Below are 13,251 nucleotides of genomic sequence, written 5' to 3'. Positions count from 1 at the left end.
CCCCATCACCAATCGATAAGCACAGCGGTTGAAATTGCGAACCCGCTTGCTCAAGTTCACATATTTTGGTTCTCTAAGGTACTGAATCAGCCTACAGCTTTGTGAATGTTACTCATAGAAGGACGCACGAGATCTACTCCCTAAGGAATCCCATTGAGACCTGACAAAATTTACTCTCAGCGAAACACCCAGGTTTGGCCAATGAATTGGATGAGGAACCACTGATAGTATTATGTACCACAGGTAGCTGTGAAACCTCTATTTTTCCGTTCATTGCCTCGAACTCACCTCGTGAAAAATGTGGTCAAGAGGAGGTCTGCGGACTGTGTCAAACTCAGTCAAGAATTAGTCTGTGGGCTGGGAGAATGACCAGCTCCCTGGGTTCAAGCTTGTAAAGCCTGAGGAAGCGTTCTACTATGAAGCTGGATCATTTACTAGGTTACATTGGGTTTCAGCTTCCAGCCCTGCCACTTTCAAGATTTCCACTAAAGACCTCCACATTCAGGTCAAAGTCAACCCCCTGCCAGAAACTAGTAATCTCAAATGGCCTGGGTATATCAGTTATATCGGTCATAAGGGAGTCGTCAATACGGTCAGGGATGTGAAAGCTATTACGCCAGTCTTTCAAGCATTCTAGTTTTCCTATCAGCTTGCTGTATCCCCTATCTGCCATAAAAGGAGGTACTAATTACCTAATCCTTATAGGTAATCGAAATAGACTACAGGCTAGCCTGATGAGATACGATACAGAATTCTTATTCCAGAAATTAGGCTCCCACTTTTGCATGGCATTCAAAGAGTTCAAAGCACACATCATAATTTGCGCCTTAAATGACCAAGATTCATTTATAGTGTACCATTTAGGCCACTGGTGTCAGATAATCCCGAAGTCAACTTCTGATAAAGATGGGTAACTCTAAGCAAATAAAACGTATCCTGAGTAGAACCTCTTGTCAAGGTTTAGCAGAGCACAAAATCTACTTTGGTTGTCACCAACTAGCTGACATAATTTCGGAAAATCGTATCCCTTCAGACATGCAAACATCCAACTAGTTTTCCAATTTACCGCTAAAACCGTAATAGCTTCAGATATATTTTCATAAAAAAACTACTCACAAGTTTGCTGAAAACTCTTCGACAACCCACGACCGGTTTCGCCCCTCTTGGGGCAAAGTCCCCGAGTTTCCGTCAACCCAAATTGGACTGTTTTCGAGAAATACACTCATTTGCAAATCAATTTGGTTTTCACGAGAGACTCAACTGAATCTCTTGTTTATGATATTGTACAACTGAATGTGTTGCACACAGGCCACCTCATGATTCAGTTGGCACGATATTCGAGATATCGCAGTATATAGTTTCATTACATTTTGTGCCCTTGATGCAGCCGGACTTGCAACGCGTATATACGACAAGCTGAATTTCTGCTGCTTACTTCGTTTAGGGTTAGACAGCTGTAAGATTGAAGTTGGCACACGAATGTGAGTTAAGCGTTCTTCAATGTATGTAAAGCCTCGTCAGGCAGTTTGCAAGGCTCGACTTGTCGAGATTTTATCACGCCAAAAAGTATGTGCAGTTATTGACACACTGCAAACAGGTACAACATACGCTTCCATCGATCGTTATAGTAAAAAGTACTGTGAAATTTCTCAAAGTGCTTTGCTACTGCATGTCCTCAACCCAACACAATACGGGGCCAAACGTCATCGCCACTATTCGTATTCCGTGATTCTGCCGTCAAAGATGGAAAGTTGGGATATATGGACATATGGAAAAGCCGGCTAGACTCTTTGCCTGGTCGGAACAATTTGTCTCTGATTAACTGTGTTGCCCGACTTAAGTTTTTGTATCTTATGTCTTCTTGCTTTGCGGTCCACAACAATGCTTTACTATATACAAATGGGATGTAAATATTAACTTCTGATCAAAGCACGCTGGAAGTTCGTTGTATCCGGTTTTCAGGGCTCTTTCTGTCATGACATTGGCAAGAAAAGTTGGTCGCTGGGTTTTGGAACAAAGCCGTCAACAATAATGCCTGGAAGTCCAGTTCATCAGCCAACATTTTCAGGACATTTATACACATCGGCCCACGCTGGATGTCTGCGAGGAGTATGAAAAAATATAGCTACCACATTCAGCTTGCTTTACAAGGTACTGGCTTACTGAACTGTGGCTGCCTGATTTTTGATAACACTAGAAGGCCAGGCAACACGAAGAAAGTGCTCACGGTGGCCTTCGTTTCGATGATCGATTGAAGCCCACTATGAGCCTGCGTTGTATGCACTAACGGCTGTAATTTAACATTACTGTTCGTCTGACATGACCAGATATCAACATAACTAACTTACGAAAATTATGTAAGCTGCAAAGTCAGCCGATACTCCTAATACATTAAGACTGACCTGTCCACATCCATCTGTATGTCAGTAAGGTTTAATTTATAACTCTTAGTAAAATGTGTATGCGCGACGGGTCCTTCTCGTGGTCTTTTACGACCACACTACATAACCTATGAATTACGGGCACAACAACAAGCCAAAATATGTTAGTCGTGCACTTTAGTCGACCATCGGATCCAGCCCAATTTCCTGCGGTCTAGCCATGTTTTCTCACTTGAAGGCACTAAATGAAAACAAACTGGGCAGACATGGTCAAAGTCAAGGACCTATCCATCCACGGTAAACTACAGCTTAGATTGGTGAAGCCCCTTCGACGTCCTACTACCAGTTTCCCATTCCTTGAGGCTTCTCGGGCAGTTAGGTAGTTTTCATCAAACTTATGTTTTGCTCCGATGACAAATTCTACGCAAGTGGCAACGTATACCTACTAATAGAGCAAGCTGGTGGTGGCAGCTGGTGGTAGGTCAGTCCGTCAAGCGTTACATTCGTGATGGTTGGTCCTGGTGGAAGTGGGTAAGTTTTCCTCATGTTCATTTTCATGTCCAATGTAGACGGACCTTCTGCTTGTTGCTCCTGCAAAAGGTGTTATTTTAAAGCTGTTTTTTGTTAACTGGAACATGTGCAGCCATCAGCTGATAGACTGTAACAGAAATTCGATTAGCACACTCAATCCTTATCGAACCAGTTCAGCAAAGGTCTGAATACTTGTACAGAACACTGAATAATACAGCTTTTACTCTTGACAATGCAGTTGGCTGCATTCTGATTGGAGACAGATCTAGTTGCAACCTGGTCTCACACAATAACTCACAATGGTGCCAAACAGAAAAGTACAGTCACCTGGGTTAAACTGACCAGCCGAACAGAAAGACAGGCGTGCTTTGGTACACGTTGGGTTTACTTTTCAAAAACACCAGCAAGCTAGCGTTGAAAAGTTTCAGGAAGCCTGGAGAAGATGAGTCAAATTAAACAAATGTTTTGTTGACCAAAATAGACACATTCAAGTTACTTTCGTGCGCATCCTATTATATACACACTTTAGTCGCGTCTCCGGTGAATATTGTGTGTCGAACTGATTGGCCCTGATAACTAATACTTCTAAATTCTAATCTGGTTATGCTACAGAATAACCTGTTGGAACTTGATTGTACTGCACTCTCTTTGTACTGGAATTTCTTTACATGCACGGATCATATGCTGACCCAAACCCAGTAAGGTACGTATAGCCGTGTAATGGGATCTATAGAAAGAGACGTTTTGCTGCGTTTTTATTTTATACGAAGATTACTAGCTGTGAACTGACTTGTAATACACGGTCCTTTGCATCTGAATCTATGTTGGACCGGCGGACGGAGCAGCGCTTATTCTAGAGTTTTGGATTCCTCTAATGTGAAATAGCAGTAGGATTAGCCGCTAGAGTGTTACCCTCTAGTGTGTAGCCTCTGTATTTGCACTGTCATGCCAACTGCAATCTTAATGCCACCGTTGCGCTCGGGTTGGGTACAGGAAACTGCTATACGGATTGAAAATCTTGTATCTTCTCGTTGTTATAGCTTCATCATCCGTATTCCATGAGTTCGTTGGGTTCCTTTGGTCCTTTACTCTTCCATAAACCACACATGAGATTTTTGGTTTAGCTTTTCCTTGAACACCATTATTTTTTCGTGGAAGCTTTCTTCTTCATATATTACGCGCTCGCATGCTTTCTCAAATGTAAATAACCACTTTCTTAGGAGGACTGCCGTGATTCTGTACCTCTTCTCCGACTGTTCAATCTGGAGTATGATGTCCAGTATGGTTGGTGGGATGCAGACTTCTTTCTTCACACGTACAACTTAAGTGGTACAATCAGCTTACTATATATATCCACATACATTCAACACCGTACATTGTCTCTAAGTCACAGTTCTTGTAACACTAGTTTACCTTCATTTGCCGGAAATATGTATCTCAGAATGCTTAGAGGGAGTCATCAGCTAGGCATTTAGACCTGGAGTCAATCACGGCCAACCCGATTTGATGGTTACCTCCTTCTATCAGTGGCTTTAATAGTAATGCCATCTCTGGTTAAGTTAAGGTAGGGCATAACCATAAAAACATGTTGCAGGACATTACTGAAAATATTTCCTATTACTCTGCGGATATAGAGCAGGTCTGTTCCAAACGTTTGATTGCTTGTGAGATCTTGTATTCTCTTGCAGTAGACCATTCAGTGATGGTGCAAAAGACTTAATTTTTTAAGGGTAATTATATAACAATTTTTTTTCGGTGGCTACGCACACACTGAATTTATAATACCGTTTCCTTGTGTTCTGAACACTTTCGCAGTGATGTGCGTCCATGAAAATTAAAAACAGCCAAGCAGCATCTGCTAACGGTTGCTCAGAAAGCATGTATCCTTTTAAACCGTATGAATTTAAACGAGCCCAACCTACTCGATCAAATTTTGCATGAATTCTGGTTTAGTTTTGGAGTACTTAGCCCTTTTTTGGGGAAAAAATACATTTTTACGTTTCTGAGCTAATGATACCACAGACGTCTCGGAATGCTTGATGTTCAGATGGGCTTCAGCTTTGCTACTCATTCGGCAGCCGAGATCCGCTATGCACATCCATTCCACTAAAGGTGCTACACCTAAAAACGTTTCTTTGTGAAGTTGAAAGTGGCTGCCGACCTAAGTAAACAAGTAACGATGAAAGACGTTCAGTTACGAGAAAGCGGACACAGCCTTCACGCTGATGGCCAATTGACTAGCAATTACAACGTAAAACGGACGTCTCACTGTCATGAGATTTTCTCGTAATGTACCTGATGTCTGAGAACATGGCGTTTCTCAACAATTCAACTTTCTGATGACTTATGAGAGGTTAAATGGATTTCCTCCCGAGCAAGCTGAGCACGGTAATTATATTATAAATGTATTGTATTTAAATTACCTCTGAATTCTGATGTTCATCGTTGTTGTTGTACCTATTCGCAGTCATTACCGAATTATATTAATAATATTGACAAATTGATATGAACCCTAGCCTAAATCCGTTTGCCCAAGTTACGATGCACACTTTAAAAAGTAGCCTTGTGGGTGATGTTGTTTGCATCGCCAATCTAGGGTATGAGGGCGGTATAAAATCTGGTTATATAAGACGACCGGCAGCTACACAGTCTTTGTTGATCGAGGAAAACGTCTGACCACGTTAAATACGTGATAATGAGATGGAAGGTCTAAGGGGCAAGAACAAATAGATTAATTGACGATTAGTTAGTGGATTTTATTTGCTGGTCTGGTCAGTTGGCCACTCTTCCAACAGTGTAAAATGGTAACAGGTGCGTATTAGCAGCTGAGATTATGAGCTGGTTTGTTTATGTAGTCCGGCTGTATGGGGATTAACATTTCAGGGAACAAACAAGCAAATCTAGGAAATTTGTAACTGTCACCTAAAGTACGACCTGCTTACATACGCAGCTCACCTACTTACAGCAAACAAAACCCAAACTACAAATCCGCCCTAAAATTTGATAGAAAACAAGTTTTTATGATTCTTTGGTTGTTCATTCTTACTTTTAAACATAAAACTCAAACTCCTACAGTGGAAAGGAACAAAAATCATAATTTCCGTGCATCTTAGACTGCATCTTGAGTGAGCAGTGAAATTTGTTCTTCGGAACAAAAATCATAATTTCCGTGCATCTCAGACTGCATCTTGAGTGAGCAGTGAAATTTCGGACCCAGCGTATATTAAAACATGCCATGCGGTGGATCTTACAAAAGAACATTAAATAATTAGAGCAAATCTGGGTTCCTCTTCCAAATAGTAAAGGAAAAGCGGTACAAGAGGCTGGAGCGCCTTTTCTTATCAGTGCACCTCATATATGGCATCCACTAAACAGGTTAGAAGGGCCATTTGCATTGATTAGGGCCACCTGGTTTGAAGAAACCTCTGACATTAAGTAAAGGCACAGCCAAATATTAATCTGGGACATGGGTTTTCAACGGCCTCAGCTGTCAAGCCGCTGGAACAAAGCACGTTTCTTAATAATTTCTACGGAAGCCCTTATTGGGCGGGAGAAGAATACAAAACCCTATCTCCTATCATAAAATCACGATAAAGGGCAACCAAAATGTATTTTTTTGTTTTCAACATGACCATTACAACTTATTACGGAAGGACGGAGGTTCGTTTAATTCGTCAGTTTTAGAGTAGTCTGGGTCTGGTTACCAAACTAAATGACCATAACTCCACAAACATTTGCCTTATTTAGGCTTTTTTATTAAAATTCCACGCACCACGTTTACTCAAACCAAAAGGAAATGTAAGTGATATTAAACTTTGTTACCCGTCGCTGCACACTAATAAGCACAAGAAACATCCCATAGGAGATAAGTTTAATGGCTCAGGCAGCCTATAAATCCACTAATTTGTGTGCTTGGGTGGACACTTTGATTGCAGACGCTTGATCACCAAGCTGGATGACGTCGTCAGTAAAGTGGATCATAGCGATGAGTTTTTGGCTGTAGGAGACATTAGTTAGCCCACAGTCATCTACATTTGAGGTCATAGATTCTAATACTAATAGATAATAACGGTTCGTCTTGGATCTGCCCCGTTCTGCCCCGTAAAGTGCATCAAATTGCAACAAGTGGCTAGAATTTACAGTGGCTGGTAATAAAGTATGCTGCTTTTCCTATGACCGTCGTCCCCCAATAACTTCATAGCCGACTATTCTATTGTAGTGTGGATGTCTTTTATCAAAAGGACTGTTACAAAAGTTTACAAGAATTTATCGCACGTGCACACTATATGTGTCATTAGTTAATAGTTGGTATTCTTACAACCGAGCCTCTTTTTGGTTAAAAAAGACCAACTTCCTCCGTATCTACTTTTATTTTATCGCACAACATGACCGAAATTTTGACTTCTCCCGTGTATCTGGCACCTTTCGTTTGCGGGTTTTGAATACTGCGAACTCTGCCGCGTTGCCTTTATGGCGTTGCTTTTGGTGAACGTGTTATTCCTCTTTTGACATTATTATAGATGCGCTCTTAAGAGCGCTTTCTAATATCCCGACCGACAATGACCCCAGCTCTATGACCATGCTCTTTCGGCTACTTTTTGGATCCTCTGGCCCCGCGCAGTAGACCGGTTACCATGTATGCAGCGTGAGTTTTTGCCTCCGGCTTCCTTACCAGATAAAAGAGTCTTATCATAGCTACCAAGTTTGGGTGGCAAGTCTTCTGTTTTCTCCACGGCGTTGTCTATGTCAGCACTTGTGCCGCATGTAATGTGAAATCAGTTGGTAAATCCTGGTTATATATCCGAAAGAAATATACGTTCCTGTTTTTCGTGCTAACAGCCTAAATTGCAATAACACATTAGGTCTCTTATTAGTCCCCCTTTTACGTAATGTCCCATGTAACCCACATCCGTTTGGTCTTGTTTGGTCCTTTTCCACTATTCAGCGATATAACTATACCCGATGGCTTGATTTTATCTCTATGCCAAAAATAAACGCCATCTTATATTCACTACAACGATTATCTCCAGGCAATACGTATGGGTAGAAGATACCATTCCCAGCTTGAAATGCGCTTACTATTACCGTCATTTGAAAGAGTTATTGTGAGCATTCATTCCACACCCCAAGTAGTCCTGAAAGTCTAGTGCCACACTACTTTGAGACCAGAGCTTTCACCTTCCCGAGGCCGTTTTCTTCAACTGCTTTCAAGGTTTACTCATACGAGGCTTCGTTTGACGAGCTTCCTAATGCTTGATGCTTGACCTTAACCTGGCGACACACTTCTGGCCATGGTTTGTTCAATTTGCAAGGCCCGATCAAGCGCACTTGAGCTTTTCGTCGGAACAATCGAACGTGAACCCGCTGGTGCGTCAATATGATGACTTATTTTAAGTAATCTGACAGAAGGACAAAGTCATAATCATAGAACGTTTTGGAACAAATAATATCGACCTAACTATTGCAGTCTAACTCAAAATGCTTAACACCGAATGGTCAAGACCTGCATCACCAGAAAGGAAGCAGACGATATCAGCAGTTTGAACTTTTTCTGAACCTGCTGCTGCTTTCCTATGGACAACCTTACCGAGTATACCTACCATTATCGATTCTGGTTCATCACTTTAGTCATCCTGGACGTCACCTCTACTGATCTCATCAATTTACTGGATATTGCGTCATCCCGACGTCACCGTAATTATTTTATACTTCCACGTTTCCTAATTACACATCTCCATTCTAAACCTACTTCTCCATTTTATTGCTTGTCCGATGTTTTGCACTGTGCACCGGTCATTTTCTCTCCTGAATTTCGTTCTTATCATAGCTGTGCTCCTTAATCTTCCTTCAACATTCGACGCAGGCTGCAGTCATATTTTTAGCCGTGAGTCCAGGGTTGAATTTGACTACAGCCACCATCGCATATTACTGGGCCTTACAGCCACCGTATATATTAGTATCTTGACTGACATTAAAGCAGAAGCATCTTAATTTTGACAAACCGTCAGGAAAAATCTACTCAGGCGCTACTTTGGAGTGGATGTCATAAAGTATATGCCCATCGTTCACTTTGATGAGGAATTTTGTCCCCAAAGGCACGTGATAGAGTTTCATTGAAAAACAGCTGGAAGGCGCAGTATCACAGAAAATTGCTTTCTATTCTGGTGGGCTTGTTTGGAGGGTGCATTCTTTCGATTCCTTGGTTATTAGTTCACGCTTAACTGGATTACTCAGCACGCCACGCAAAAGATAAGCTCACCAAGACTAACTATGGAGTTTTTATACTGAGATTTCCCTTTTTGTTTTCATCTGATACGTTCAGTTTCTTTGACTTTCGCTGTGCATAAATTTTGCGCCACCTCTGACAGCAGCGATTCTCTTCCTTCAATAAGTCAGGTCCACCGTGATATGCCCCGGTAGCTGACGTTGCCGGTTGCCGCTTTTGGAAAGAGACTCGAAAATTCCGAGGAATAAATACGGGCAGAGGGAAAAGAGAAAACTCTTGTTTTGCAAAGTGTCAGAAAATGGGAGCTATCAATGACGTGATCCGACTGAAGATTGACATCTTGGTAAGTAGAACCCAGAGCTTTGCAGGATCGGCACACATAAAACCAATGTCTGACGTTAGCCTTAAGTAACAGCGTGCGTATCTGACTTCTACTTTCTGTACAATAGTTGTTGTATTAACTGTTGTGCTCCTCTTATGGCCTGGTAGCTGCCTCCACTCATTTATAATGCATTTCAAGATTCTCTACGAAGGGTTTTACACTCGAAGACGTAGCGTACCCTGCTTACTTATCAAAATCTAGAACTATTTGAATACAAAGTGAATAAGGGAATGAAGAATTTTCTCAAGCCATGAATCCAGTAAATTATTACACTTCACCAAAGCCCTAGGATTATTGTTCTTAAAAACAAGTTTCTGGTGAAAAAAACCAAACAAACAACGCATTTGTTTCCGAAAAGTTCCCAAAACTTACCCATCAGCTCGAGAACACATTATAATCTCATAAGCGCTCCAAGGTCAGTGCTCAGTTCATTATTCGCTCTGGGTGCATTCATACGCGCATTAAGTGTGTAAATTTTGTGACGCCTGAGAATCGTAGACTCGCTGTGGCAATGGTTGCTCCCCGTCACCGATCCTGTTGGTGCTTCTGAAAAACGATGGTGAGCTTACGAGTCCTAACCTCATGCTAAGGTGGGCATCTTCTGGGATAGTGGCATCCAGGCTTGTGAGATCAACACGTGGAGGAGATCGAGGAGAAATATAGAAGCAGATTTATATGGTCCAGCAGGCAGGTGCATTCTTTAAATATTTTGGACAGCCATCCAGACCAGTAGGGCGGTCAGTTTTAGATGGGAGTTTTGGCAGCTTGCAGCTGAGAACTAATCCTCAAGTCCATCCGGCCTCTAGGCCGCAGGTATTAAGGAGCAATCCATGGCAGCACCACGGTTTAGTGTAGGGTCTTATTCCGCTACAGCATCTTCTGGGATAGCGGCATCCAGGCTTGTGAGATCAATGCGTGGAGGCGATCGAGGATAAATATAGAAGTAGATTTATATGGTCCAGCAGGCAGGTGCATCCTTTAAATATTTTGGACGGCCATCCAGACCAGTAGGGCGGTCAGTTTTAGATGGGAGTTTTGGCAGCTTGCAGCTGAGAAGTAATCCTCAAGGCCATCCGGCCTCTAGGCCGCAGGTATTAAGGAGCAATCCATGGCAGCACCACGGTTTAGTGTAGCTGGGCACGTACTGGCAGGCTGGTAAGCAACTTTTTGTGATGTATGAATGATGGAGTAGTCCGAATTCCTGAGGCACCATCCGGAGTTTTCGGTTTTCCCCTAGTACAGATACCTATTCGGGGGTGGACGTCTTGATGTCTTGTATGTCTTGTCTATCTCGAGGACTTGCCATTACCCATGAAATGCGTCGTGAGGTAGCATGCGCACATGGATCTTTTGGGATTCAGTCATATGCAGATGTGCCAGAGGTGCTTTTTCCTCTTCCCTGAGGACGCACCGAGAGCAGCGATGGAGTGTTTAAAGGGCCATATGGAGGGAAATTATTTTTGGTCGAACAGCTCAGGTAGTGCTTTAAGCCAGTGTGGTTACCAAGGTTTACTCAAACCCGGGAGGGGATGGTTACAGAGCAAAATGCCGGCAGAACAGTTTGGGAGAGGAAAGCATGTCCACTCCCAAACAATAGGGAAATAGCGCCAAGCTCTTTTATGCAAACACGGGAGGGGATGGTTACGGAGCAAAATGCCGGCCGAACAGCTTGGGAGAGGAAAGCATGTCCACTCCCACTCAATAGGGAAATAGCGCCAAGCTCTTTTATCGGCGCGAGGAATAAAAACCCAAGCAGTGGATGTCAAGGTTGGCAGGTCTCAGGTAGCCGAATTTGAGGTGGGTAAAGTGGCGGAAGCAGGCGGTAAACTGATTTGCGGGTAACTGGAGAAGTCTGGATGTCTGTAGAATGAAGCTGGATATTATTGAGGGCAGTAGACCTCGAAATGGTAGCCTCGAATATGTCTTCCATGGCCAGAGTTCGTTCAGAATGGTGCGTCAGTGTGTCTGTTATTTATTCAGACTGCAGGATGTCGGCGGTGACTGAAAAATTGCTGAATGTTCCTCTGGGCGGCGGTGTCGGCTAATTGTTTTGGGGTGAGTGAGGAATAAGTGCCCGTAATGTCCTGATCAATTAGAATACCTTACGCAGTTATGTGTCCACTCACCCGAATAAGAAAGTGAATTAGAGGCGTAGAGATGGGGCTCGAGTTCCGACTGCGGTAAACACGTTCGCCAGTGCTTGTCCACACCACCACCCCACTTAATAAGCTGGTTACTGTGGGCGGTTGGCTAACTGTTTATTAACACAGTTTGCTTTTTTATCGTTTCTTCACAGTTTTTAAGTCAAGTTCTCTCTCGTGTTCGGCTTGCAAGTGAATGTACGTTCACAATGGACTCTACAGGTTGCGACCTCATTTTGTTTTTGGGTGTTGTTCGTTTGGCGGAACCTCCTTTGGTAGTTTCACCACACAAAAGTAGCTTTGAAAAGTACGAATTTCGCTCATACTTCCAATACACACGGACGGAATTCCGAGTTTTCTTACATCTGTATACCAGCGTATCAGGGACGCAGCCCGACCAATTCCTCATTTCAGCAAACATCAACAATAAGCTTCATTTTGCTACCTTACTCAGATATCTGCCACTCCATTTCAGGCATACAGACAGGCGCGGAAATTGACTTGTTAACACACCACAAATGCTGCAACACAATGAACATATTTAATAGTTTGTGCATGACGGAGCATGATGCAAGGGGACACACGATGCTGGGCTATTTAAAAGATGTATAAAGCTGTTTGCGCGTAGAGCACATTTCCTCATTGCTTTTAATTGATCGGCGCTCACGTTCTACGGAAATTTTTCCGCCTGCTTCAATGAGGTATTCAGCGTCTGGAGTCATAGCGTCATCACGAAAGTTAAAAACATATGAGATACGTCTCCAGTGCTGTAGAGTGGTTGAGCTGTTGAACATAGCGGGCGCAGTCATATTTGCCCAACTTGGCGCCAGCGAACCGATGTTTTGCCGTATCCCTCAGGTGACCGAGAGTCGATCTGAACAAGCAAATTATTGACGAGGGTGTATTACATGGCGTAAAACGTGGACCCGCAAGATAGAGGACGCGTTGAGCTGATGAACATAGCGGGCGCAGTCATATTTGCCCAGCTTGGCGCCAGCGAACCGATGTTTTGCCGTATCCCTCAGGTGACCGAGAGTCGATCTGAACAAGCAAATTATTGACGAGGGTGTATTACATGGCGTAAAACGTGGACCCGCAAGATAGAGGACGCATTCGTGCAGCTTTAATGGTGGCTCTTTGATTTGCTCCCGGTGTTGGTTTCGCGGAGACTTTCAACAGAGCGTTTGGTTTAGGATGCTTTTATACATTTGGTCTTATTTTCTACTTCAGACGGGGATAAGCTACGTGGTTTGGAAAGGATATCAAGAGGATGGCACATGACAGGAAAGATGGTGGAAGAATCGGCTCAATACAAATTTTACTGTGCACAGTATGTGTGCATCCTAAAACTTTGAGCGACTCCTATAAACCAAATTAAATGTGCGATAAATGATTCCTTATTGTTTATGTCTCTAAGTATGCAGTCATCAGAAACCCCGTATAGCTGTGCCAAATGTATGCTAGTTTTGATAAAAGAATCTATTCACAAGGTTGCTGAAAGCTCTTCGAAAGCCCACGACCGGTTTCCCCCTTCTTGGGGCTCATCAGCTAGGCGCAGTCCTCGAGTTTCCGTCAACCTTATGATCTACT

At 42.9% G+C, this 13,251-nt stretch overlaps 1 protein-coding gene across 1 annotated transcript in view; it reads right to left on the bottom strand.

The window, feature by feature from the left end:
• Nucleotides 1-9,914, bottom strand: part of T265_13923 (hypothetical protein) — a gene marked incomplete at both ends in the record, with an annotated part of 70,012 nt that extends 60,098 nt beyond the window's left edge. Inside the window, one exon of the mRNA XM_009171191.1 lies at nucleotides 9,893-9,914. Coding sequence (XP_009169455.1) covers nucleotides 9,893-9,896 — 4 coding nt within the window. The remainder of the gene's footprint in view (nucleotides 1-9,892) is intronic.
• Between the last annotated feature and the right edge of the window lie 3,337 nt (nucleotides 9,915-13,251).

The sequence above is a fragment of the Opisthorchis viverrini genome, assembly GCF_000715545.1.
Source record: "Opisthorchis viverrini unplaced genomic scaffold opera_v5_121, whole genome shotgun sequence".
Taxonomy (NCBI): domain Eukaryota; kingdom Metazoa; phylum Platyhelminthes; class Trematoda; order Opisthorchiida; family Opisthorchiidae; genus Opisthorchis; species Opisthorchis viverrini.
The sequence above is the reverse complement of the archived record's forward strand: the minus strand, read 5'-3'. Positions and strand labels throughout refer to the sequence as shown.